Source organism: Aspergillus aculeatinus, assembly GCF_003184765.1.
Source record: "Aspergillus aculeatinus CBS 121060 unplaced genomic scaffold BO66scaffold_7, whole genome shotgun sequence".
Lineage (NCBI taxonomy): Eukaryota > Fungi > Ascomycota > Eurotiomycetes > Eurotiales > Aspergillaceae > Aspergillus > Aspergillus aculeatinus.
Window position 1 is genome coordinate 397824 of NW_020291476.1, and position 24402 is coordinate 422225.

At 52.6% G+C, this 24402-nt stretch overlaps 8 protein-coding genes across 8 annotated transcripts; 2 read left to right on the forward strand and 6 right to left on the reverse strand.

Annotated features, from left to right (window-relative positions):
• Positions 1-223: 223 nt before the first annotated feature.
• On the reverse strand, positions 224-2615 carry BO66DRAFT_222739 (uncharacterized protein). The gene has a single exon (XM_025642697.1). It carries the CDS (start codon positions 2480-2482, stop codon positions 260-262), a length of 2223 nt encoding a protein of 740 aa, XP_025507280.1. The 5' UTR covers positions 2483-2615; the 3' UTR covers positions 224-259.
• A 2018-nt stretch (positions 2616-4633) lies between these two features.
• BO66DRAFT_389042 (carboxymuconolactone decarboxylase family protein) lies at positions 4634-5833 on the reverse strand. The gene has a single exon (XM_025646710.1). The coding sequence runs from the start codon at positions 5397-5399 to the stop codon at positions 4830-4832; it is 570 nt and encodes a 189-aa protein (XP_025507281.1). The 5' UTR covers positions 5400-5833; the 3' UTR covers positions 4634-4829.
• A 1090-nt stretch (positions 5834-6923) lies between these two features.
• BO66DRAFT_342761 (DUF5427 domain-containing protein MTC1) lies at positions 6924-8917 on the forward strand. Its single transcript, XM_025644472.1, has 2 exons — positions 6924-7570; positions 7628-8917. The coding sequence occupies exons 1-2, from the start codon at positions 7015-7017 to the stop codon at positions 8608-8610; spliced, it is 1539 nt and encodes a 512-aa protein (XP_025507282.1). The 5' UTR covers positions 6924-7014; the 3' UTR covers positions 8611-8917.
• Positions 8918-9197: 280 nt separating this feature from the next.
• On the reverse strand, positions 9198-10808 carry BO66DRAFT_389046 (5'/3'-nucleotidase SurE). The gene is made up of 2 exons (XM_025646711.1): positions 10507-10808; positions 9198-10352 (listed from the first exon to the last, which is right to left on the reverse strand). Exons 1-2 carry the CDS (start codon positions 10516-10518, stop codon positions 9438-9440), a joined length of 927 nt encoding a protein of 308 aa, XP_025507283.1. The 5' UTR covers positions 10519-10808; the 3' UTR covers positions 9198-9437.
• A 2480-nt stretch (positions 10809-13288) lies between these two features.
• On the forward strand, positions 13289-15954 carry BO66DRAFT_315174 (uncharacterized protein; the record flags this gene model as incomplete). Its single annotated transcript, XM_025643464.1, has 5 exons — positions 13289-13545; positions 13619-14762; positions 14821-14929; positions 14981-15306; positions 15358-15954. The coding sequence occupies 5 exons, from the start codon at positions 13289-13291 to the stop codon at positions 15952-15954; spliced, it is 2433 nt and encodes an 810-aa protein (XP_025507284.1).
• A 519-nt stretch (positions 15955-16473) lies between these two features.
• On the reverse strand, positions 16474-16989 carry BO66DRAFT_435403 (DUF2462 domain-containing protein; the record flags this gene model as incomplete). Its single annotated transcript, XM_025650847.1, has 3 exons — positions 16474-16596; positions 16688-16772; positions 16934-16989. The coding sequence occupies 3 exons, from the start codon at positions 16987-16989 to the stop codon at positions 16474-16476; spliced, it is 264 nt and encodes an 87-aa protein (XP_025507285.1).
• Positions 16990-18600: 1611 nt separating this feature from the next.
• On the reverse strand, positions 18601-19356 carry BO66DRAFT_315388 (GPI anchored serine-threonine rich protein; the record flags this gene model as incomplete). The annotated part of the gene is made up of 1 exon (XM_025643471.1): positions 18601-19356. The coding sequence occupies one exon, from the start codon at positions 19354-19356 to the stop codon at positions 18601-18603; it is 756 nt and encodes a 251-aa protein (XP_025507286.1).
• A 2822-nt stretch (positions 19357-22178) lies between these two features.
• On the reverse strand, positions 22179-24025 carry BO66DRAFT_468772 (aldehyde dehydrogenase; the record flags this gene model as incomplete). The annotated part of the gene is made up of 4 exons (XM_025652674.1): positions 22179-22517; positions 22580-23022; positions 23084-23477; positions 23562-24025. The coding sequence occupies 4 exons, from the start codon at positions 24023-24025 to the stop codon at positions 22373-22375; spliced, it is 1446 nt and encodes a 481-aa protein (XP_025507287.1). The 3' UTR covers positions 22179-22372.
• Between the last annotated feature and the right edge of the window lie 377 nt (positions 24026-24402).

Genomic DNA, 24402 nt, shown 5'->3' on the forward strand with positions numbered 1-24402 from the left:
TTAAATCGATACACCACAACAGACCTGTTGAACCAACCCAGAATCCCACAATGGTACAGCAGAATCAAGCCCCGGCGCCAATCGCTAGCAAGACACAAATAGAAGGGACAAAACAGACAAGCACTGACACGCGAGTCTCCCGGCTGCCTCACAAGGATGGTAGTACATATGCACAAGAATCACTGTAGTGTACATGGTGCATCCAACTTTTTCCTAGGAACTGCGCAATAGATATTTTAATGATAAGGTCAACCAAGATCTAGGCAGGGCGTGGGTGGCCAGGTGGTGGTGGTAGCGTGGGTGCGTAAGGACTGTAATACTCCGGATAAGGTGTGCGGTAAGGTTGAGGTGCCGGCTGTTGGAATAGAGTGTGAGGTCCAGGGAAGGGGACTCCCCGGGTGTCAATGGGTGGGTAAGGGTTCAGAGGAGGTCGCGGTGCAGGCAACGGCGCCAACTGAGGATGAGTCGGGTGATTGGGAGCTAAGGTAGGAGGAGGTGCGGCAGGCTGAATGGGAGCTGGAGCCGGTGCAATTCCCTGCTCGATCCTCGGGCCTACATAGCCCGGACTGTCCATTTTCTTCTTTCGTGGACCGACTTTGGGCGGTTCGATAGCTTTGCGGGCAGCTTCGGCCGCGCGATCCGCCTCGATCTGGGCTTTGGAGCGTTTGGGATTGCGAACCCGACCCTCTTTGTTGAACCGGGCCCAATGGTTGAGCATAGCTTCTGTCCGCTTTGGATTCTTCGAGTTGGCAATTTTCTGTCGTCGAGCAAGCTCCGCAGGGTCGATCGAGTCTTCCGGGGTGCTCCCGACTGGGGTGCCCGCCGGAGGTGCAGCTGCTTGGTTACTACTCGGCGCTGGCTCAATAGGCGTCAGTTGAACTGTGCCAGGTCGAGTCTGCAGGATGGTGGTGGGCTTCTCGATGCGAATTGTCGTCGAGCGAGGAGGGGCCACTAGCGCTGGCGCTTGAGACGGGTCAGACGGGCCATTGATCGTGATGGTACGAATGCCACCTCGCCCGCGCCCGCGCCCGCTACCACGGCCGCGCGTGGCAAACCGGATGGGCGGAGCGGAAGCGGAGTCGGATTGATCTTCGAAATCCGTGCCTTGGCGACGGGTGCGCGTGCGCCGTTGACGTATATTCTCCTCTGGTTCCACCGGAGCGGGTGAGTCTGTCGCGGCCTCGTCTGAGACCGACGACGCCTTTTCTCTGTTGGCTGCCTCCAATTCCGCGGCTTTTCGCTTGCGGGTAGCCTTGCCGACAAAGTCCTCCCGAGGCGGGTTCTGGAATTTAGGGACGTGCTCGACTCCGAATTTCGTAATAGTAGGCCAGCCATCTGGGTTGGGATGATTGGGCCCGAGCTTGGCGGTCATCTTGCGATACTGGGCCGGAGTAGGTTTGAAGCCGCCCTGGGTGAACGGATTCTGACAGCCCACCTTATCTTCCTTCGGCTCATGCTTGTATCCGTAGAGCATAGCCTCTTTCTTATCCTCAAAGACTTGCGGCCTCAGTAATTTTCTGGGATCGCTGATTGGTTTAGCGTTGTGTCGGGTGGCGTGCTTGTTCAGCCTTTCGATGGCCATATACTCATCTTGCCATACCTTGAGAGCGAAAGCGACGTTTTCAGTGATAGCATAGAGTTCCTCGTAGGAACGGTGCTCAGGGTCTCGAAGCTGACTCAAGAATTCCTCGAGAGGCGTGATTTCAAGAAATTCTCCTGGAGAGACCTTCGATTTCTTGTAAGGTTCTGGTCGGTCTTGCAGCTCATCAGGGGCTTCGCGCTTTCGTGGGCGTTTCGATTCCTTGACCAATGTAGTCCAGGAGTGTTCTAGATTGGCAGTCTTTTCATCATGATCACTGCAGAATTGGTGGACATCGTGAACATTCCAGAGGTTATGGAGGCGTTGGTCCAATGTCACGGGATCTTGAGCGCGCGAAAATTCATGCAACTGGCTTGACACATCGGCCTCGGCAACCTCTGGCTCTTCGCCATCCGCATCTTCTGGTAGCTTGTAGCTTTCGTCGTCGACTTCAGTAGTGTCGGCCACGCCGTTTTCTAGAGTATGATTTGCATGATGGTCATCATCATCCTCAGCTTCGTGAAGGTCACTGGCGTCAACGTCTGCATTCTCATCCACGCTTTCATCTTCCATTTGCTCCTCGTCGTCGTCAAGCTGTGACTGGTCATCGCCGCCTTCCGCGACAAAACGCGTCTTGGGCGCAGCAATGTGCGGATGCGCAGTGGCAATGTGGGCTTTCATAACATTATTTTGGGAATCAGAACCTCTACTATACTCAAGGAGCTTTCCGCACAAAGTGCATTTGGTCCATTGAGTTACTGGGGAGGGGGATGGAGAGGCCTGGGTTGAGGTAGAACGAGCATTCAGTGGCTCGGAGAATTGTCGGCGCAGAGGGGAGTCCTGGCTGGCCATGTCCGAAGTATGGCTGTCCATTTCCAAGTCGCTTTGAGCGACAGAATCCATGGCAACACCAGCAGAGACTATCAAGAAGAATATTCGGGAAAATATTCAATAGAAGAGACAAATTTTCTCGACGAAGGGGACACGCGGATCGCCCTTCTCGATGCCCAAGACTGGGGATCTGGAGTCGCGTTAGTGAAGGAACTTGGGGGTTGAAAAAGTTCGCTTGTAGTGCCAAGCCGCCAGAAGTAACTGCAGCGCAAGCTTCTACACCAGATGTCCCGAGGGGGAAGGGTGAGCAAGGCGAAGCCCCAAAACACAATCGCTGATTAGGGGAGCAGTAACAGTGGTATAGGCATTGGGCAGCCTCCTCGCGATCCATCACGGATCCAGCGTTGACAGAAACGTGGCAGGCAGGCTGGTGTAGGCACAAGGAGGCAAAAGTATGGCTCAAGCAGGTGATATGTAACATACCTTGTGAAAGCTGAAACAGAGCCAGTCTGTATTGCAGAGCAGGAGATTGATAGTCAAGATGGAGGGAAGAAGAAATCTCGCTAACAGACTCGAGGTATGACTGGGTAGAACAACGATGTGTTGTCTACAGGTAAGAGTAGAATGTGGGTGGTCGCGAAGGGTGGACAGGGATAGTAGAAACTTGTACTTCTGGAAATGCAAAAGTAGAAGTCGAGCGGGTAAGCAGGGAAAAGAAGGGGAAAAAGAAACGATGATCTCAATCCCGGACCAAACAGAGGTCACAAAGAGTAAATAGAGTCGAAAGACAAAGGTAGGGGTACGGGTGGAAGAGAATTGATACGAATAGTAGATAGCAAAGCAGAGCTTGATGAGGGTGACGCGAGTGGAGAGAAACTAGTCAGGTGTGTGGACACTGGTGGTAACAGTGGGAAGTATGAAGTCTGCCGGACTGGAAGTAGGCAGGTGGGCGAAAGGAAGAAGGGAGAAGAGGGTGAAAAAGAAAGGGAGATGACGGTAAAATTAGGTGGGTAGAAGCAATAGCAGTAGATAGCAGTGGGAGAAAAATTCAATACATGATCCGAGGTTCAAAGCAAACAGTAGGAGAAGTAAGTAAGTAGAGAAGATTGTGGGATGTTGTAGTAGTCGAAGTTGAATACTTTGGGGGGGGGAAAGGAAAAGAAAAAGCGACTAGAGTTTGTAGACTACTACAGCCAGCAAGTCAAGTCGCCTTCACTCACTGGAACTAACTACCTGTAAGTTAGTACTGTAGTAGAACTGGCACACACACACACACACCAGACTGCGTGGTACTGTGTAGGTTAGTAGTAATAGTAAGGTAAGTCTAACTAACCACACTAAACTGTTGTAGGTAAAGTGAGTCTGAAGGTAAACCAACTTCGTACCTCGCCGTGACCGTACCTTACGCCGATTACCCTTTTTCTCTACCACTCTGGATCCATGCCCGCAGCGAATCTCTGACTCTGGATGTTCCGGAACAAACCCATCTTCCGGTCCGATTTCTCATGCAGCCATTTCAATGGCCCTGGGAGCCAATGACAGCCACTGTAGTTGTCTACTCCCCGGTGATTTCCTGACGGTAACTGGTATTTCCCTCAATAAAACCAATTTGCCTATGGCAAGACTAACTTACCGCGTCGGTCATTGACTATCCGTTTCATTCCCCCCCCCCATCTTTCATCTTATTTTCCTAGCCTAGTGGGTTTCTTGATTGATATGCTGCGATATGCTGCGATATAAGACTGTACCAGGTACAATTGAATTGATGATCGTCTCATGTGAACTGTACAGTACATTTTGAACTGTGTCTAGCCAACAAGAAGCTCTGCGTCTTCCGCGCTATCATCGGAATTGATGCTTGGTATGGAGTAAGTAAATATCGTCACCCGATGTACGTGACATCATCTTAGGTAGTCAATAGTAACTAAGAGGGAGAATAGAAACCAGATCCAAGTAGTAGTGGAAGCTGGATTAGTATACTATGAGGGGAAAAAGTCTCAACACCCTTGTCGACAATGGCCTGATTGACTGCGGAAATCCTTCTGATGGTTTAGACCCCTACCCCCTTGGCCTGTGGAATGTCCCGGAATGAATCCGTGGTGAGCGCGCACTTTATACTACCTTTTATGTAAAGAAGAGGGCGGGAATGTATCGGATAACTGTGCTATGAAAATGTTATTATGCCTATGCCTTGTTGATGACACTTTTTGGCTCGGTGGGCCCGGTTTCCTCGCGGTCGTTTATCGCTAATCGACTATATTCACTTTGTACTGTACTTATGTGATACTCGTAAAACATACTCCTCGGAGCAACAACACCGAACAAAACTGACAATACATGTTTAATCACCCCCCGGCATTGTGTCGAAGATGGAAGATCCAGCTGCCGAAAATTAAAGATCTATAGAGATACCATCCAACTAGACATGCCAGCATTTAGCATGATTCCTCTCTCCCACATCCAATGCAACCAAAAAGCGACTAACACCGTTGTAGGCCGCTACCGTCGCCGTAATTTCCACCACCTGCTTATGATCGAAACACTCCTTGACCTCCTGGAAGATCTCCTCCGGCACCTTGACCGTCTTGGTCATAGCGTCCGTATACTTCAGCACCACGCTTTCCTCCCTGCTGAGCGCCCTTTTCTGTGCCTCTGGACAGATTTCTGGTTGCCGAATCAGCTCTAGCGCTTCGTCACTGAATCCTCCTGCCTTCAGCAACGGAGCGTGCTGCTCCCACTCGAACAAGGCATCATTGAGGACAGCCACACGACACATGATCAGCTCACGGACAATGGTCGAGAGACTCGTCCTCGTGCGAAGGGCGCCCATGAATGAATTCCAGCCATCCGTGACTGGAAACGAGTGCATCAGTGCCAAGTCCAGAGGTAGCAGCGTTCCGGGGGCACGTCGGGCTTGCGTTTGTGCTAGGATCTCAGCTTCCTCAGCATCGCTCGTCTCCGGGGGGTTCGCAACATATGGGAGGCGCATGATGAATGTTCGGGCTATTCTGGAGGTCGGTCGATCTTCAAGGTATGTCCTCTGCACGTTGTTAACTTCTTGAGTGCCACGATCTATCTAGTGTAGGGGCCTTGTACCTGTAATTGATATCGGGATACTTGCGGCTAAACTGGCGATGACTTTCCGGGTGGAAAGGTCTGATCTGTGTAGTACAATGAATGTGCAAGTCGATGGATGCAAAAGAAGGTGGGAATCAATTTGTTTTATGCCATGCGTCCTCTTTATCTGTAATCTATCTCTGTCCGCCGGCGGGTGGCCAGAAGGGTCGCTAGGCGCCAAGGACCGCATAGTGCGCATTTTGCACTCGATCATGATCGACGGCGTGTTACTACTCTTGTGTCCCGGTAAAGAGACAACTAATCTTGGGAATGAATCGATCACGATCTGAGAACTCAATGTGTTTAAAGCATTGGTGAAAGCGACTTGGGCTGTAGGAATCACTCGGGCTACGAACACCCTAATTTGATCATTGCGGATGTCACTGAGATAGCTCGCAGTCATAGCAGGCTTTCAGCAGCAGCATGTGAGGGTTGTATATGGCCTGGTGGCTTTGTGATGAGCTTTTCTGGAAAAAGAGAATACTTAATTCCTTGTTTTAGCCTTGTTGTAAAGAAAGACAGATCAGATCCGGTGGACCATGGATTGTGAAGTCGACGAATCAACCTCGGGCACACTTCACTCATCTGTAAGGAGTTGTGTGGCCATAATATGATCTGACCGTGCCGGCGGGATCCCATTCCGCGCAATCATCGTGTGATATCATGTCTCAAGATCAAAAAAGCTTGGAGAATCCTTTGATCTCGTCATTTCGCCTTTACAAACGAGGAAGAGGAAGCTGGGCCAGGCAGCCTGCAGGTCACCTCTCCGTGAGTAATGTACATCCACTTGTCCCGAGATGTGTTGCAGAGAGACAGGAGACAAGACTAGCAGTGGCAGTCTGATGATTCCTAAAAGGAATTCAGAGTACTAAGTATATCTTAGTGGGATCGATCGATCTACAGGCGGTGTGAAGAGTGGATTTTGATCATGGCTAAAACTGAGGACTTTTCCGAAATAAACTTCGATGTGACAGAGGCCAACATTAGCATTGACTGCTTTCTGACATTGCTCCGAGAAAATCGGTAAGAAGGCTATGAAAAGATGATCAGAAGGATCTTCCTGCTCATATTGATTGGGATTGTTTGGCAAAATAAACAAACAAACACCCATACAAGAAGCATGATAACGAAAAGTGGGCGCTAGTTTGGCGCAAAGCTCAATACTCAATTCTCTCAAAGTAACAAAGTATCATTAGGCATAGTACTGCGTAGTGACTGATCTCTGCTATGCCCAAGCTCCGATGATGCTCGAGTAGATAACTTATAGTTCCCCTCCTTACTAGCCCATACAAGCCTTGGTTGTCAAAGGCGGAAGGCGGCCACGCACTTGAGCCTCTTGGCACAGGTCATCCCGTCTCCACCGCCCAAAACAACCAAGAGAGCTTCACTCCACCAACATCGATTGTTCTCCTTCTTTATCCCTCCCCATAGCACATACAGATATATCAGAACTGATTTTCTAAAGTGCGTCCGCATAGAACGTCACCATGCGTCCCAAGTCCTCAAAACCCACAAATGATGAGCTTCTAGCTCAATTTGACGATTTGACCGTGGAGTCGGCCGTCGACCAAGAACCCTCCAAGACTGCCTCCAAACCCCCCGCTACTGCGACGACGCAGTCCGAACAAGACATCTTTGCTGAGCTGGACAGCCTGACTGCTCAGCGTCCTAGCAGTGGCCCGGGTACCCCACGTGTATCGACCAACGAACCCCGTCCAGTTATCAAGTCACCCAAGCCCGCTGCGGCCGGTCGGGCTAGCGAGGAGAAACCCGTCCCGCGGAGATCGGGTGAAAGTGTGCGAGCCCCGGTCCCGGAGAACAAGAGTACCAATGTCATCAAGTCCGAGTCAGAGAAAGTCGTCGCAACAGAGGCAGCTACATCTAGTGGCGGCGGTGGCGGTGGATGGTGGGGGGGCATTTTCGCAACTGCTTCGGCCGCCATGAAGCAGGCCGAGGCCGCTGTGAAGGAGATCCAGCAGAATGAGGAAGCGCAGAAATGGGCACAGCAGGTCAAGGGAAATGTCGGCGCATTGAGAGACTTAGGTATGGTCTTCTAGAAGACTGTTTCAAATATGAACATGTATTGACTTCGGTTCCTAGGCGGCGAGCTTCGCAACATGGCCATCCCGACCTTCACATCCCTAATCCACACCATCGCTCCTCCGATCTCCTCTCATGAACGTCTGCAGATCCGTATTACTCACGACCTTTCCGGATACCCCAGCATCGACCCCCTGGTCTACGCAGTCTTCTCCCGGGTGATGGCCCAGGTAGAGGGCGGCGATCTTCTCGTCATCCAGCGCGGCCAGGAGTCAGCGCCCAAGCGCGGACTCGATATCGGCGGTCTTCAATTTTCGGGACCCGGATGGCACGATGGGCCCTGGTGGCGGACGGTCACTCCCGGCCACCCTCGTACGCTTTCGGCCATCCGCGGCTCCGTCGAAGCCACCAAGCTCGCCCGCGCAAGCGCCGAAGCTTATGCCACCGAGCTCTTTTCCACCAGGGGGGGAGTGGAGGAAGCTGCGAAACAAGCCACTCAAGATCTCAGCGAAAGCAACCCCGTCCGCAGTAGCGATATCTTCCTAGCCATCCAAGCCATCAGCCAGCCCACAGCGGCGGACCTTTTCCAGGCGGGCCCCACAACTGAAAAAGCCACCCCGCCAGGAGTCGTTGACGCTCCAGCCGAGACTGAGGACGAGGTGGTCTTTGCGCTATATCTCCACGACCCCATCCACGGCATCGCCTTCCACACACTCTCCCAGGCTGTTCCTCAGAAATGGATCGACTGGCTCGAGGCGACGGCGGCTCCCACTGACGACGCTGACAGCGAAGACGCCAACCTGCCTCAGACCGTTGTGCCCGAGGAAATCGCGGAGATTATCCAGGGCGGCGGCGTGGATCCCCGCGAATGGGCCGCGGAGTGGATCGAAGAGTCCCTTACTCTGGCCGTCGGGGTTGTCGCGCAACGCTACGTCGCCCGACGCATGGGTGTCGGCGAGAGGGCTGCGGCTAAGGGAAAGATGCGTGCTGAGCAGGCCTCGGTGGTCGAGAGCGGTGCAGGTGAGGTAGCGCGGGCGCTGTAGGCATCAGGGTAATGTCTGCCACGGTTCCCGGTGTCCATTGTTTTTTCTTCTTTCTGTTCCAACTTCCTAAGCTCCTCATGACCCATTTGATATTCCCGCAAATGATACTCCTGCCGACTGTTTGGGTTCTATTCTTCTTTCCTTGCAATATGATATTACCATCCATCTTGCGATTGCGCCGTAGCCGGCGTACCAAATTCATCCCTCCATGTAATTAGCGCAATATCCGCATGCTGAAGCAGAAGTATAACCAAGAAAGTCTGCATAATCCTTATCATGATTGAATGTTCAGACAGAAACATTTTTTCCTTCCCAAGCCCCTCCAAACAGATAATCAAAGCCATCGTATATATATCGAGTTCCTTTCCAAGATCCAGTCGAACATAATGCAGCGTAGAACCAGAAGTAAATAAACCAAAGAACCGTTGCGGGTATATCTAATTGTCGCAAAAGAAAAGAGGACGTGATAATCATCCGATCCCGTCCCATGCATGAAAGGATGTCGTTTTGTTGTTCCCCCCTCCACCTTATCCGATTATGCATATTGAGCGAATCGTGATATATACTTTTAATTTTATGCATCGTCATCATCATCATCATCATTCCAACTCCAAAGTTCCCTCCAAGCCAGGAACATGCCAGAAGTTCGCGCGAAGGGCGGTGACACTATGCGACAAGGGAAACCCCACCAGAATTAGCCCAGTAACTCTCAAGAACAAATGCAAGTTGAATCGGAGAACGAGTTGCAGCACTCGCCGCTGGCTCTTCTCTCACGATGGCGCGCCTTTGCTCGTTGCCCCAATGATGCCAAAATCCAGCTTGCTTGCTTACCTGGTACTCCCATTCAGCACGGTATGGGCATCCGTCCCCTCCTCACTGGCCTGCAGCGCTTTCTTCATGTCCAACAGCTGGGCGCCCCATTTGAAGTCCCTTTGTCTGAGTGTCGTTGCAGGCTGTTGCTGCGTCTCCGAGGCTCCGTTGACTTGTTGGGTTTGTTGCGTGGAACTGTCCGCCTCGGCGTAGAGGTACCCCCTGGCCCAGTAGTAGGGGAGGGTGCGGGTCCACAGCACGGGCCGGGACTCGACGTCGTCGCGCATGGGGACGTTGATGTTGTAGAGCTCGACGCGCTCGTCCCAGTGGGCGATCAGGTGGTTGACGACGCGCACGGCCAGGCGGGCGGCGGCCGCGATGACGAGCGCGGGCTGCTCCTCCTTGCTGCCGAAGGAGATGGCGATGCCGCGCTTGCCGCAGGTGGCGGCCTCGAGGGCGCCGCCCACCGTGCCGGACGAGAGGTTGTAGATCGTGGAGGCGTTGCGGCCGTGGTTGGGGCCGGAGATGACCAGGTCAATCGGGGGCCGGTCGGGGAAGAGGTTGAAGAGCCCGAGTTGCACGCAGCTGGCCGGCGTGCCGTTGGTGATTACCACCCATTCGTCGTTGGGGTTGCCGCTGCTGGGGGTTGCGCGGGTTGTAGTGGTTGTGCCATTGGTGGGGGGATCGGTGTCATTGTCATTGGGCCCGGGGTGGGTGTAGGTCTCGTTCCAGGTGCCGTCGTTGTGGAAGGCTTGCGGCGGGACGTAGGTGGCTTTCAGGGAGGCTTCGATGAGATGTGCCTTGCCGATCCAGGAGCGCGAGGCGGCGGGGATGGCGACGGAGACGAGGTGGCCCGCGGCTTGGAGGGCGGAGACCAGCGGCTGGATGTATGGAGACAGGCGGCGCGAGGGAGGTCCGTCGTCGTTCACAACCTGTGGGAGCGGGAAGGCAGATGGGTTTTAGTATGGGTCCTTTTTCTTGGGTAGTCGAGGTGGTGACTTTTTTTTTTATTTTTTTTTTCCTTTTTGAAGCGCAAGTAAATCATAGTTCAATTGATTGGATTGAGGAGAGAAACATGAAGCATACCAGGATATGCATGTTGAGCAAGTTGATTAGTACTGGCTTGTGTACTTGGATGGTATGAATGGTATAGGTAAAGTATAGACGGTACTAACTATACAGTAGTACTCCGTAGTATACTAGTAGTAGGTATAGCCCGAGGCAGCCCTGAGTCGACAAGTTCAGGCTAGACTCGGCTTGCTCGCTTTGGGTCGGAGGACGTCGATGAAAAGGGTTTAGTGCGGATGATAGGCGGAGTTTCGACTCATACGTAAGAACTTCTCCCCTGGAAACTCCAATTCGGTATTCGACGTCCTACTGGGCCGGATTCTCCCCAGACAAAAAAAAAAGAAAAAAAAAAAAAAAAGAAGAAGAAGAACAACGGCATCCTGCATTTATAGGGTCGATCTGAGACTGGGCAATATTCAGCCCCGGAGAGACCAATTCCGTTCTTTCACCCTTCCAGACCCCATTTTACCCCGACCGGCGAAGAGAAACCGGGGAGAATTGCAACCGCATCTCGAATCTGGTCACGGTGAAGCTCTTGATGCTGCGGGGGGGCCGATGGAATGGGCAGGTCTCGGGAGACTTGGTATTGTCGGTGTGACGAGCGCAGAACAGTCGAACTTGCAGTGGTGGGGGCTGTGTCCAGGGGGAAAATTACCATCCGAAACCAAGCATTACCAACGGGAAGCCGAGGGTCCGCCAAAAAGAGTCTGCGGTGAAGCTGGCAACACCGTCTGTAGTCGGCTTCGTGGGGAAACACATTCCGATCAGCCACGAATCGTTCGATTTCTAATGGTAAGAGAAAGGGAATTCTGGCAGAGAAACGCGGCAGTGACTTTGTGCAACCGGCTGAGGGAGTTCACACCGGCTCAATTGCACCCCAGTCTACGGTGTATGTTACCGGGTGCAGTCCCGGTGGCAGAATGAATAACCACTGGGATGGTCTTATAAGTAGACGCTGGAGTTCGCTAAAGCTTGGGGGGGGTTGTTTTATGTCCATATTCTTTGACAACCTCAGCTCAATACGCCAGAGCCCTCAAACAGCAGACGGGGACCCTAGTCGAGGAAATTGAAGGGCACCTGGGAGCAATTCAACTCAATTGTGAAGGCGCAAAGGGCAACAGCATCGACTCGGACATTCTAGTTGAGGTGCATGTCTAGGGCATGGAGCAGACCAGGCCAACAGCATTTAGGTTCATGTTACCACCAACCCACGGAGCAGCTGGATATTTACAGACATATCAGCCCCTCAACTTTGTTTGGGATCTCGCCTATGCATCACACACATGCACAGAACCATTGCCTTATGCTGTGTACGGAGTAGCTGTGTGTGGTCTTAATTACTAAGATCTAGGTCCATTGTGCCGTCATCGACGGATCGGCCGGTCTCTTATCAAGAAAATTTTCTTCTTGTTGACGGTCAATGGTAGACCCTGATGGGGCCACGATGAATTTTGCAAGGACTGTTCATTGCACAAGAGGAGAGGGGCTTCTAGAATCGCTTCCAAGCGGTCCTTGATTTGTGATTGCTCGGTCCTTATGGTATTCTTAGTAGAAACGCCGTCTGTTCCTTGCGGCGGCGGGGCTACGATGGAGCCCAGCAAGCCTCAGAGCGTAGTACCAACCACCTATCTTCTGCCCTGCCCTTACGGTCCTTACCATTCTTTGAGTCCTTGAGGTTTGAGGTCCTGAGAAGTTAAGGTAGAACCTTCAGGCGACTAGCCTCATCACGCCGCACGGAGGACATCAGCCCGTGCCGAACTTCCCATCAATACGCAGAATCATAATACGTGATGGAGTATTTCCATTTTCCACTGAATCTCTCGCGTAATCTCCATCTGTCATGTCAGGCTCGGAGTTCTCGGAGACACTATCAGATCGTATATCACATCACGCCAGGGCTAGTTAGTGGTCGGTGGTCAGAAGGTGAGATGCATGAGTCTCCATCCTCAATCCTCCTTCCTCAAGGTTGCAGGACGGGACTTGTATAATAATAGCCGACACTAGAAAGAGGATCTTCTGGCGAACGAAGAGTGGTTTCAGACACGGTTCAGAACTTCAGATGATTTGGACGATCCACGGCAGCAGCAAAAACCCCTCTCCTGCCAAGAAGCCACAACCCATTGTGTATGAGACTGACTATCCGTAACCCTTTGTAGATAAAACCCAGATATCAACATAACTACTCCGTACTCGTGTAAGTTACATGCATGCATCTCGACCTTTTGGATCACAATCACAAACTACCGGTCAACTGGGATCAGTCCCACCCAGAAATAGTTGATCTGCCCAGATTCATGGTCGAGCGCCACTGCACCAGGCAAGAAACCTGCAAGCTGACTGGTCTGTGCGAAAGGAATTGTTGCGACAAGACATCGACGTTGTAGTGAGGCCGATCGCCGCAGCAGCAAAATCTTTGGTGGGGACATTTGAGTATTTCAGTATTATTGTTCAACTCACTCACTCCGACCCAAACCAAAACCAAACCAAATTAAACCAACCAGACAGAGTCAGCCACGATCTTTCGGTTTGATTTTCCTGCTTGCGCCATCAGACCATCATCATCTTCTTCTCCTTTCTCCTTCTCCTCTCCCTCCTCTTCTTCTCATCATCATCAACTTCGACGTCCATCCCATTTCCCCTCCATCGTCCGTCCTCCGCTATCGCAAACCCAAGCCCACCCGCCTCCCCGAGTGTGCTTTTTTCCCGCGCGACTCTCCGCCGGTTCCCAACAATCTGGGAACGCGCTAGAGTTCTGGCCAGCTCTTCGAGGTCTTATTAAATCATCCCTCGCAGACCCTGTATGGACTGCGGGAGTACTGGCACCGCTGCGGGCATTGACCCCAAAATCCTCGAGACCTGGCAAACTGACAACTTTCCTATTTCTGCGTACGAGCATCCGGGCTACGAGCAACCGCAGGAGTGGGATACGAGCCAAGATTCCAGCCAGGGCGATGCCGATATCGTTGAGATAAATGGGCCTCATGGCTCCCTCTCGCGGGACCAGTCCACAGTCTCGATTATCGGACAGCTGGACGACTATCAGGGCAGTGACTACAGGTGCGGTTATCTCAGCTGTTCCCCTCTTCTGAACCCCTCCAACTGATGCGCGAGCCGCCCCCCCCCCTTGCAGTAAACAACCAGGAACCTCCACCCCCGACAAATTCAGCATAGTAGATGGCACAATCTCTGGCACTGTCAGTGCCACTATCAGCCCTAGAACGCTGCCTTCCTCCGCCGATGACAACTTCCAGCTGGATGAGTCATGGCCGCCTTACCACCACCTGTTCAACGCCATTTCGGTTGGCATTCCCGGCGAACCTGGTCTCCTTTATCCATACGCCAAGGAGCCTGTCGCCTCCACCAACACCGTCATTGTCGAAGATTCTGGAGACCTGTCTCAGGGACAAGGATTTTCAGATGTTGCCTCCGATCAGTTCGGGCCGTTCCAGCCACTGCCGCCGTCGTTTTCCTTCCCCCCACCGGAATACTGGTCTGAACAGCCCGCCGCCATTGCTGAAAACATTTCCCGCCAGAGTCCGATGTCGCTCGCAATGGGCTCGCAGTCAGCGACTAAGGGAATGCGCAGCTATCACGGGCATGTACGGTCTCTGGATTCACGCTGGCTAGATAGCTTGGAGGCTCAGTTACCAAGCAACATGACCTCCCCTGCGTCAATGACGATGCCGCAGGAGTCCCCCTACTTCAAAGAAGAACCCAAAAATCAAGACGGATTTCAGTACAAGTCGGAGAGCTCCTCAGTGTCTGGGGATTTCTCCACCATGTACGACCCTTACTCGGTCACAACGGACGGCATCCCCGCTTTTGCCGACCGACAGTTGGATGATGAATGGAAGGATGCGCGAAATGATGGTTCACCATCCGACGCAGCGCAACCCCTGCAGAACGCTACTGCTTTCATGGTCAGCGAGAACCCGGCGGAATCCTACTACGTTCCGGTCGATTCTCGGCCGAGAGCGTCCTCTGCCACTCAGCGAGCGCCTGCACGCCCACAGGCTCTATCTATGCAGTCGGTCGCTACGGTTCGAAAGCGCAAGCAGCGCAACCTTAGTGTGAACCTGGATCAGGCACAACCCAAACCACTGCAGATTGTGCAAGAGGATGGCCAGGGCGGTTCGATTGCCTCCGCTGACTTCATTTCTCCGCCTCGTGGAGCGCGCCGTAAGGGGCCTCTGTCTATGGTCGGAAGGGCAAATGCTGGCTTGCGAAGAAAGAACAAGGACACGTGTGTCCAGTGCCGATTAAACAAGCGCAAGGTTCGCATTTCACAAGAGAAACACCCTTCTGTGGTAAAATAGCTAACGCCGAAGACAGTGCGATGGGAATGCTCCCTGCGATGCGTGCCGCCCTACGCTGCATGAACAGCCTTGTGCTCGCGCCTGCTTTTCCAACATCGTTGAGTATGGTGTTTGCAATTATATCTGTACGTGCCACGGTCTAGTTGTCGATTTTGTAACCTGGCTAATCTTATCAGCTCAACGAGCGGTCAACCACCCCACCCTGGATGGCTCAAGGCGAGTGCGGATGGAGATTCCTTCCGAATTCGATCTGAATGATTTGATTTCATTCCTCGGCGAACGCCAAGGCCGGTTCAACATCCGTGCCAGCCAGTCCTGGGGATCTCTCTATACCCTGGATTTGGCGGAGACCTATCGGTTTTTGCGTGGCTTGAGCGAGTATAATGGCAACTCGAAGTCGACCTTCCTTGAATTTGTTGACCGACGACTCGTCGAGTCGAAGGACAAATCGAAGAATTGGCTCACGTGCGTGAAGGACTGTGATCCAATGGCCAACACTTATGTATGTCACTCCTACTAAGGTCCGAAGCCTTTTACTAATGTTACTCGACAGACTCTTCTCGCGAAATGGAACAACATGCCTAGCCGTGCGAGCTACAGCTTTGTTCCTCTTCAGGCGGGTGGCGCCGAGAGACCAATGAACATTGACGACGCTGAAGATAGGCGAGAAATTCTCATGGCGGCCCAGTTGTCGCGCATCATCTGCCGTATGCTTGAAGTTGAGGGATTCCGCAAACTGGAACGTGACTTCTACAACATTAAGTGGAAGCAGATCTCTCAGGATACGCACCTGCGATTCCTTAACGAACTCGGCCACATACTGCTGACTCTGCGTTGGCGCATGTCTTGGTGGAAGCAACTCGGAGATGGGGGTCGCGAACCTGACCCCAGCAAACAGCACTACGTCGATCGGGTTCATCTGCTGTGCAGGATCCTTTACGTTTACTACACCTGTGTGATGGCGAAGCTTCCTTCGTGGTCCGCCTCGGAGGTGCCCAAGGGGACGTGGTCTACGTATGCGGACTCGGAGAACCCTGTTTGGGATGATTTCCCTAGCGATCCCACTGACGACGGCTTTGCTCGCTGGGTTGAGCACGGGCAAGAGCTGATCGAGCAGTCGGGGGCTCCGATCCGGATGTCGAAGATGTGAACGGCCCTTCCACAAGGAGGCAAAAGAAGCGCCGGAGTGACTGATACTGACTGCACTTGAGATACCCTTTTGAAGCGTGTTTTGTGTTTTTTTTTTTTTTTGTTCTCGAAGACGATGATGATTGATGATTGTTGATTCGTTTGGTACCTGGTCACCTGTACATTTTTTTGGACATATGACTACTCTTCTCATACATAATTTTGTTTTATAGTTTGTTTCTGGATTTAGATCTACATCTGCATAGAATTCGGGTGTCTTCCGGTTTCACCTCACGTACCACACAGCCTTCGTAAAACAACGAAGCACCAACGAAACCCAACCAATAAAGCCAACGCAGCCCCAGCGGCCAGATCCAGATAAAAAAGGGTATCTAATTTCATTACTCGTATGTATGTATCCTATCTCCCCTCCAAAAATTGAATATGTATATCCCCTCCTCGACTCGGCTTGATCATCTTCAACCAAAAGCCACCTTCCACTCCCGGACCCAAAAAAAGCAAACCATTTTCCCGCAGATTATCATTTCTTCCCCTTGGCAGCACCCGCCTTCTTATCCTTCTTCCCACCGGCCAACAACTCCAGGTGGCCCGCCTTCTCGGCGAGATTCTTCTCCGTCTGGGCGGTCAATCCGGCCGTGAGTTTCTGTTTCGTCGGGGAGGTGTTAGTTGCGCCAGTTTTGGGACAGGGTGTAGTCTTCGTGGTCGACGTTTAAGAAGAGGGGAAGACAACGGACCTTGGTCAATTTCTGCTGCTTGATGAGCGAGGCTTTCTTGGGGGCGATCTGGCGGGGACCGCGTTTGGGGGCCAGGGCTGTGGGACTGTTTATTCGGTTGCAAGTTAGTCTTTTGTTGATGATGCATGCAGAGATGGATTTGTGAAGGGGGTTTTTGTTCTGTTGGAGGGGGAAGGGAGAAGGGGAGGGGAATGAGTCTGGGGTAGGTAGAACTGCTCTGCCAGGAGAAGAGTAGGTAAGGTGTACCGTTTCGAGGTCGAGCCGCCCGAGGGCTTGGTCTTCTTGAGGGATCCTTGGACCATTTTTCTGTTTGGTTGGTTGGGTTGGGTACACTGCCTGCAGCGATGGGGTTGAGATGGAATTTGGGGAGGGGGTTGCGAGGTGCTGTGGTTGCTGGGTTGGGATGGGGGATGGGAAAAATTGCTTATCGCTGGAGTCGATCGATCTTATCTGTCACGTGAGGGTGGGTGGTTTCTTGTTTGGTTTGGTTGGTTTGGTCGCTCCGTTGGATACATACTCGTTCTCTTGCCCATGGGTTTAGTTGGGAGTTTGGTCTCTGTTGGGTTGTACTTTGGCCATGAGTGCTGTAGACTTATTCGAGGGGGCTTTGGCGCTGCGATCGATGATGGTTTTGTCCGTGATGATCCATTTGCACATTTGGGTGGGGTGAGGACATTCCGTTAGGTTGTATATTGTTCGACACGTAGGGGAAAAGTTCCTGGGCAGCGAGTGATGCACACACGTCCTCTTTCTAGAAATCGGCACACACTACCTACCTTACCAGCTCATAGGTCTATTAAGGACTTTCAGTCACGGTAGAAGCTCTGGCGACGTTGGTCACACCAACACGATAGAGAAGCCAGCTAGTGGTTTAAGCTTCGCTGGTGATGCGCTCGTGGTGTGTACGATCAATGCCGGTAGTTGGTCGCAGGCATGGGTGGTCCAACAAATCCTCCATCAGCCTGTAAACCGTGCGAGTAGGTAGGTACCTACGCAAAAGGTGCCCTGCTCTTCCAGGCCACCAAGACCTCCCTCCACTTCCTGGCATGACGCCTAGCAGACCTAGAACAACCGGATTTTCTCTACTGTCTCCCAAGTTCCAACAACTCCAGACAGAAGTATACGTATACGCAACGACCGGAAAGTCCCGAGCCGCGATTAACCTCCCTCCAGTGGAAATTCAAGTGTGTAGTGGCATGGAATAGATTAAAAAAAGTAAAAGTGCTGAGTAGAAGTGCCTCCCGCGCCCGTTGAGACAATCGTGTTCTACTCAGTACTAGTGATCGATCCCGTCCCACACACGTGCATGTCAGCCTTGAAAGGAGACCCAAATCTCCGACCCGGCCCCGTTAGCAATTTCCAGTTTCTTAATGATGGGTATTAAGCGGATCGTGGATCATTCGAGTAAGTGTCACCCCCGAGGGGCTGATTTCATTAAGATGAAACATTAGTGGGAGATCAAATAAGTACAAAGGGCCACCAACCCAACATCCCCCCATCAACGTTGCAAGTTATTTGCTTGGGCAGAGTGACGGCAAACATACATGTAAAACATTAAAAACAGGGGGAAGGAGGGTTTTTGGTTTTTGTCTCTTGTTTTTGTTTTGGTCATCAGGTATTTTCTCCCTTGGAGGTTCATTCATGTTTGTCAAAATAAAGGGGGGGTATTAACTGAGAACTAGAATAGAAAAGAAATCATGTCGAAGAAAGGTAATTCCACATGCTCGGGGAGGCACCGGGGAAGGGGGTTTGTCTTGTACAGAAAGATAAAAACAACAAAGCTTAATACATCCGAAGTTCTTTCAAATTTGTCCTGGTCGAAGAAGTATCAAAGCAATATGAACAATCAAACTAAGCTTCGTCACAGCTGCAAATCCACATCATCGCCAAGCTCAAGCTCATGCTGGGCCAGTTTAGATGGCAAGGACGGCAACAACACCGGCAGCCAGGGCGCCCATGCCCAGGTTCATGGCGTTGCGGTCAGCAGCACCGGTGAAGATGGGAGAGACGGAGGAGGAGCTGGCAGCGGGGGTGCCGGAGGGAGCGGCGGAGCTGGAGATGACACCAGAGGGCTTGGAGGTCACGAAGCCGGTGGGCTTGATGACGGGGACGGAGGTGGCAGCGGGCTTGGTGGCATCCACCGTCTCGGCGACAGTGGAGGTGGTGGCGGCGCTGACGGCAACCTCGGTGGTGGTAGCGGCAGCAGTGGTGGTGGCAGCGGCCTCGGTGACAGCGGAGGTGGTAGCGGCGGCAGTGGAGGTGGTGGCGGAAGCGGCAGCGGACGAGGACGAGTAGTAGGGGTTGGTGATACCGAACTGGGTGGAGTACTGGTACTGGCCAGTGCCCTCGACGACGAGAAGGAGACCGTAGTGGGTGGTCTCGGGCGCCAGATCAGTGCTGGGGGTCCACGAGAAGCTGCCGGTGTTGTCGATGTCCTCGGCAATCGCGTACAGGGTCTGCATGTTGGTGCTGGGGCCGTGGAGGAGGACCAGCGAGATCTTGCCGGTGGTGGTGGGATCCCAGGTGACGCTGTAGGCCTTGCCAGCCTCGACCTGGTCGTTCAGGCCAGGAGTGTAGATGGCATTGCCAGTGGGGCTCTGGGTGTAGTCGGGCTGGGTGTAGGCCGAGGCCAGGGCAGCAAGGGCAGAGATGACGGCGAAGAAACGCATTTTGATTTGTGGTTTAGGTGTTTAGGTTGTAGAGAGGGAGAAATTCCTTCGTGAAGATTGAGTGAATCAAGGAGTGACTGGAGTGGGTGAAGACTCGAGATGGTTTGTAGTGCAAAAGAGTGACTACCGTGGGAATGGTGTGTAAAGAACGAAGGACACGAAGTGTGGGTTGAGAAGGAAGAAAGAAGGAGGGAAGGAAGAGAAGAAACATGAACGAGGGGGCGGGGGGAGGTTTAAAGATGATATGTGAAATGCGAAATTAGTGAAGGCCCCCGTCATCTCACTCCATCTCTACTACTAACGGAGTACAATAATACGGGCTTACCCCTATGGAGGGGGGCGAGAAGGAAAAGCTTCCAGGCTGCCAGACCTTCAACCTGGCCCAATCTGCGGCTCATTTGCGATGGTGGGGCAGAATGAAATTACTTTTGCGACGGATGAGTATGTTAGAACTTAGTGAGATACCCAGATGATACATACATACATAGTACATACTACGGATGACTTGCCCGGTCGAGGGTTGGGGGATGCCAGGCCAAACCCTGAAGAGCCGTGGAATGTACTACGTATGGCTGCAAGCCTCTTTAGCCACCCCGAAACCCCGTCTGGATTTCCTAGTAAGATTTAGCGATGTCACCTCAGGGTGATTTCTGTCCTCCCACTGGCTCATCCAGCGGATTAGTCTGAGAATTAGCTGTGCTAGCTCGCTTGGATCCCAGCATCGCCGCCATCGCTTGCTGCTGGACGGGGAAGTAGTTCCATCAATAGTCTATGATATTGATACCAGCACTGGGCGGGTAATTTCAATTGACGGACTGACTGACTCAACGAGAACAAGAATAGGGGATGGCCGACATCCGAGGACGGAGGCGAAGAGTGTTCTCGCCTGAATGAAGGCGAGTGTTGATGAACTAGAATCGTTAGTAGATAGAACTAATCCAGGCACCCACGGTACCAGACTGGATGGAGCCATAGATCATGGAGTCGGGGGGAAAGTCTAACAGAGTCTAAGAGTGTACAAGTGAAACACACATAACCTTATGTGCGAGCCAGCTCAGGAACAGGGATAGATCACGGCAATATTTGTGATTTGTTACTGTTATTATCTTATTATTTACATGAACAATTACGGTAGAAGAGGTAAAAGAGGCCGAAAGGCGAAAAAAAAAGAAAAAGAGAACTGGGAAGTGGCACGCGGTGGGCGGCGACAGCAGCAGCAGCAGCAATGGATTCTGCCACATGCTTCCTCCTTCCTCATTCTTTCCAATTGTCCGGATAATGTCCGGTTCTCCTCTCAGCTCTCAGCACTCAGACTCTCAGACCACCAGACTCTCTTATTTCTCGCCAGCTGAGCCTGTGATTTCATTTCATCCAAATTAGATCTTACACTGCCTTGTCTGCCAGTCAAGCCCAGGCCTCCAGGAAATGAGGCAGGCGCCACGAGGTCGGAGCGTTGCACAAATTGGATGGCGACATTGGCTCCAGGAAAAACTCCGATTTTTTGGGCGTGCAGGCAAAAACACTAAAATCCCACGCCAAGCCGATTGTGAAATCCGCCTTCGTTCAACCCCACTATCTTGACTTTTTGACCTCGAAGTTCAGCCAGGTTTGTTGACTGCTCACTGTTGGTTGACCATCAAGCCTGGTGATGATAATGCACTGTGCTCTCTCCTCTGTCCGACCGTTGATCCGCGCATTCTTCCAGGAGCTACATAGTAGGATGTTCATTCTGAAACTATCATCTGGCCGAGTGAGACTTTGTGAGAATGATGATCGCTGATCACCGGTTTCCTCCAGTGGCACATGAAGTCATCTCTCATCCCACACAACGGCCCTACCCTCGCCGCCCGCTGATTTTCAGGTTCCGTTCCTGTCGCTCATTTCTCGTTCCTGACCGGGTGGGTGGGGACCCTGTCCGAGTGGCAGCCAAACACAGCCCTGGATCCTGGACACCGCAGAAACTTTCAGCGCAATGGATGACAGACTTGCGCCCCCCGGCCAATGATCGCATCTAATGCTGATTCTACGAAAACCTCATCCGTCATCCAGCACCGTTCCTGAGGGATGGCTGGCCTTCTGCCCTCCCCATTGGGCAAGTAACACGAGGTCAACACCAGAATAAGCAACAAACTTGACCTCACGGCAATGGTTGTACGAACTAGATGCTTGATGCGTACCGCCGGGATTCTTTTCAGGGGTCCAGGTCACTCGCGGGCGGTCCGACCAAAGAACAAAATAAATACCCACGTGCCTGTGAGAGCAGAGGTCTTCCTCTCCTGCGAGTAGGTAGGGCCCTTTTATCTTACAGGCTTACAGTATAGCTAGGGTATCAGACTACTGCCTATGTCTCGGATCTGATCGCAAACTGCGACCTGACTGATAGAACTAGTTCCTTCACAGGTGGGGAAGAGCTGGCCACGGGGGCCTGAACTGGCTTAGTCGGCTATGCAGGGCCGGTTCACCGTGTCGGTTGTTTCCTAATTCAGATGACTTGTCTTACTCTCCTCCGAGCCTGGCAAGCCTTGTGGGAAAATATATGTCTATTTACGGTACTCTTTCATCACATTCTGTGACAGAAGATTGGGATACGATCGGGAGTACACCCGCGCGAAAGCGGCTGTGACACGGCAGGAACAATCAATCCCAACACAAGACCACAGTCTTACGGCACATTGCAGCCTTGGGTGCACTCGTCGCAAAATTTCAAGGGTCTGACACGCTGCCGAGCTACACCAAGGACTTAGCGCCTGAATACGGGAACTCGGTTGGAGGAATTCATATGATTAGGCTCTACCCTGTCGAACCCTGCCGTAAGTGGGTATCGTAACAAAGAAAACATCCTAGACCGTCGCTGTAATCCTGCCAGCTAGGGTCCCAATGGCTGAACTGAGAAAGCCCGTCGCCTCGACCCGATCCCTCCTTTGCGACGACGGAAAGGCCGGCCTCGACCCCGGGCTTGCAAGTTATGTGCCAATAGCCATGGATCGTTGCGCGTGGATCATGCGGTCCGATCAGACTATTCCACCCAAGTCACAGTCTTAGTTTGCAACCACTCATCATAACCACCCACACCTCCGAAACGGCCGTATCCGCTACTCTTCCAGCCGCCGTGCGGAAGGACCGGCTCGTCGTGCACCGTCAAGGAGTTGATATGAACAGCCCTGGGTCATAGCAAGAGAGGTTAGGGACAAATACTCCTGAGCAAAGATAACGATCCACTTACCCGGATTCGATCTGTTTGGCAACCCTGAGTCCTCGGAACAGGTTGCTCGTAAACACCGCAGAAGTAAGGCCGTACTCTGTGTCGTTAGCCAGGGCCACCGCATCCTCCTCGGTATCAACGACAAGTAAGGACACAGTGGGGCCGAACGACTCCGTGGCATAAAGATCCATGTTCTTGGTGACATCGCCTACAATGACCGGCCGCATGCTGTTGCTATTAGAATCGATGCCTTGGGTCTGTCCGTAAACAAGGTTGGCGCCCTTGGAAAGTGCGTCTTCCACCAGCCCCTTATTCTTCTTCACGGCAGCCGAGTTCACGAGGCCCAGCGGCGGCACATGCTTTCCGAATACCTTTTCGGACGCTTCGGCCACCAGCTGCTTGAACCGGTCGGCGACCGATCGCTGCACAACAATGCGTTCGGTGGACATGCAGATTTGACCGGACTAACTTCTCATCAGAAAACGTCACACGTAGGCCGAGTGTCAGGTAGGTAATGGTCCTTACATGCAAGAATGCTCCCATGGCGCAGCACATCGCAGCCTTCTCCAAATTGGCATCGTCCAGAACGATAGCAGATGCCTTCCCGCCCAATTCGAGAAGAACCGGCTTGACATACTTTCCGGCCGTGGAGGCAATAATCGAGCCGACGACAGTGCTGCCGGTGAAGTTGATCTTTCGCACGGCCGGGTGAGCGATGAGAGCAGTGGTCACGGCTGCGGCATCCGAAGTTTGATGGAAGACCACGTTCAGACAGCCTGCAGGAAGACCCGCCTCACGAAAGATGTCTCCAATCGCCCAGAAGCATTTCGGTGCTAATTCGGAGCCTTTCAAAATCGTCGTGTTACCAGCAGCCAGAGGCAGAGCCACTGCGCGTACTCCGAGAATATAAGGTGCATTCCTGGTTCGGGAGTTAGTTCATGATCAGATGATCGACCGACCGCTTCAGTTAAGATGGTCGTGCATAGGGAGGTGAGTACAGTACCAAGGCGCAATGCCCAGAACCACTCCGTAGGGCTGCTTGATGACCATGGCAGATTCTCCATTGACCGAAGGCACCGCACCCTCTACGGACGGGATCAATGCCGCAAAGTCCTTCAGGAACCCGACCCCAAGCATGAACGTTTTCTCCACAAACATCCGACCCGCCCCGGTTGAATCCATCTGATATCGAATCAACTCCTCCTTCCGGGAAAGCATGATATCCGCCGCCTTGTTCAGTATGTCTCTGCGGTCGGAGGGTTTTGTCTGGCTCCATGCGGGGAAAGCAGCCTTCGCGGCGGCCACAGCACGGTTGGCATCGTCGACAGAGGCGCCGGCGCAACGGTCAATGACTTCACCCGTCGTGGGGTTCTTGACGTCGAATGCGACGTCGGTAATGACCGACTCGTTGTTGACAATCAGGGGGATGATGGCCGGTAGACCATTGGTGTTGTTCTTAGCGATCATTGTGACTTGGATGATCGACTGATTGCCTAATATCTCGAAAGGAACAAGATCGATAGTTGGTGGCGACCAATGCCGAGGTGGGTGGGAGAGAGACTTCGGGAGACCCAACGGGCAGGGGTATGAGATTCAGGGCAAGGTTCGAGGGGGAGGGGGGTGCTGTGTTTATATCAATCGACTAGAGAGGGGGTGACAGAAGAGCGAGCAATGATCCAGGAGAAGAGTTGGGGCCGGCAGCGCAATTATTCGTCGGTTGCTGACGCTTGTGTTGTGTAGCTGCAGCCACCGAAGTGAGGGGATGAAAATGCCGGGAGGTTGGCCCGGGAGGGGGGGGGGGGGGGGGGGGAAGGATGGGAAAGTAGAGGGGCGATGGAGCCGAA

Excerpts from the sequence above, each read along its gene's own strand:
- BO66DRAFT_222739 (XM_025642697.1), bottom strand. The coding sequence starts at position 2,482 with ATGGATTCTGTCGCTCAAAGCGACTTGGAAATGGACAGCCATACTTCG.
- BO66DRAFT_389042 (XM_025646710.1), bottom strand. The coding sequence starts at position 5,399 with ATGCGCCTCCCATATGTTGCGAACCCCCCGGAGACGAGCGATGCTGAG.
- BO66DRAFT_342761 (XM_025644472.1), top strand. The coding sequence starts at position 7,015 with ATGCGTCCCAAGTCCTCAAAACCCACAAATGATGAGCTTCTAGCTCAA. Across the intron at positions 7,571-7,627 it reads CGGCGCATTGAGAGACTTAG|GCGGCGAGCTTCGCAACATG; the intron begins GTATGGTCTTCT and ends TTCGGTTCCTAG.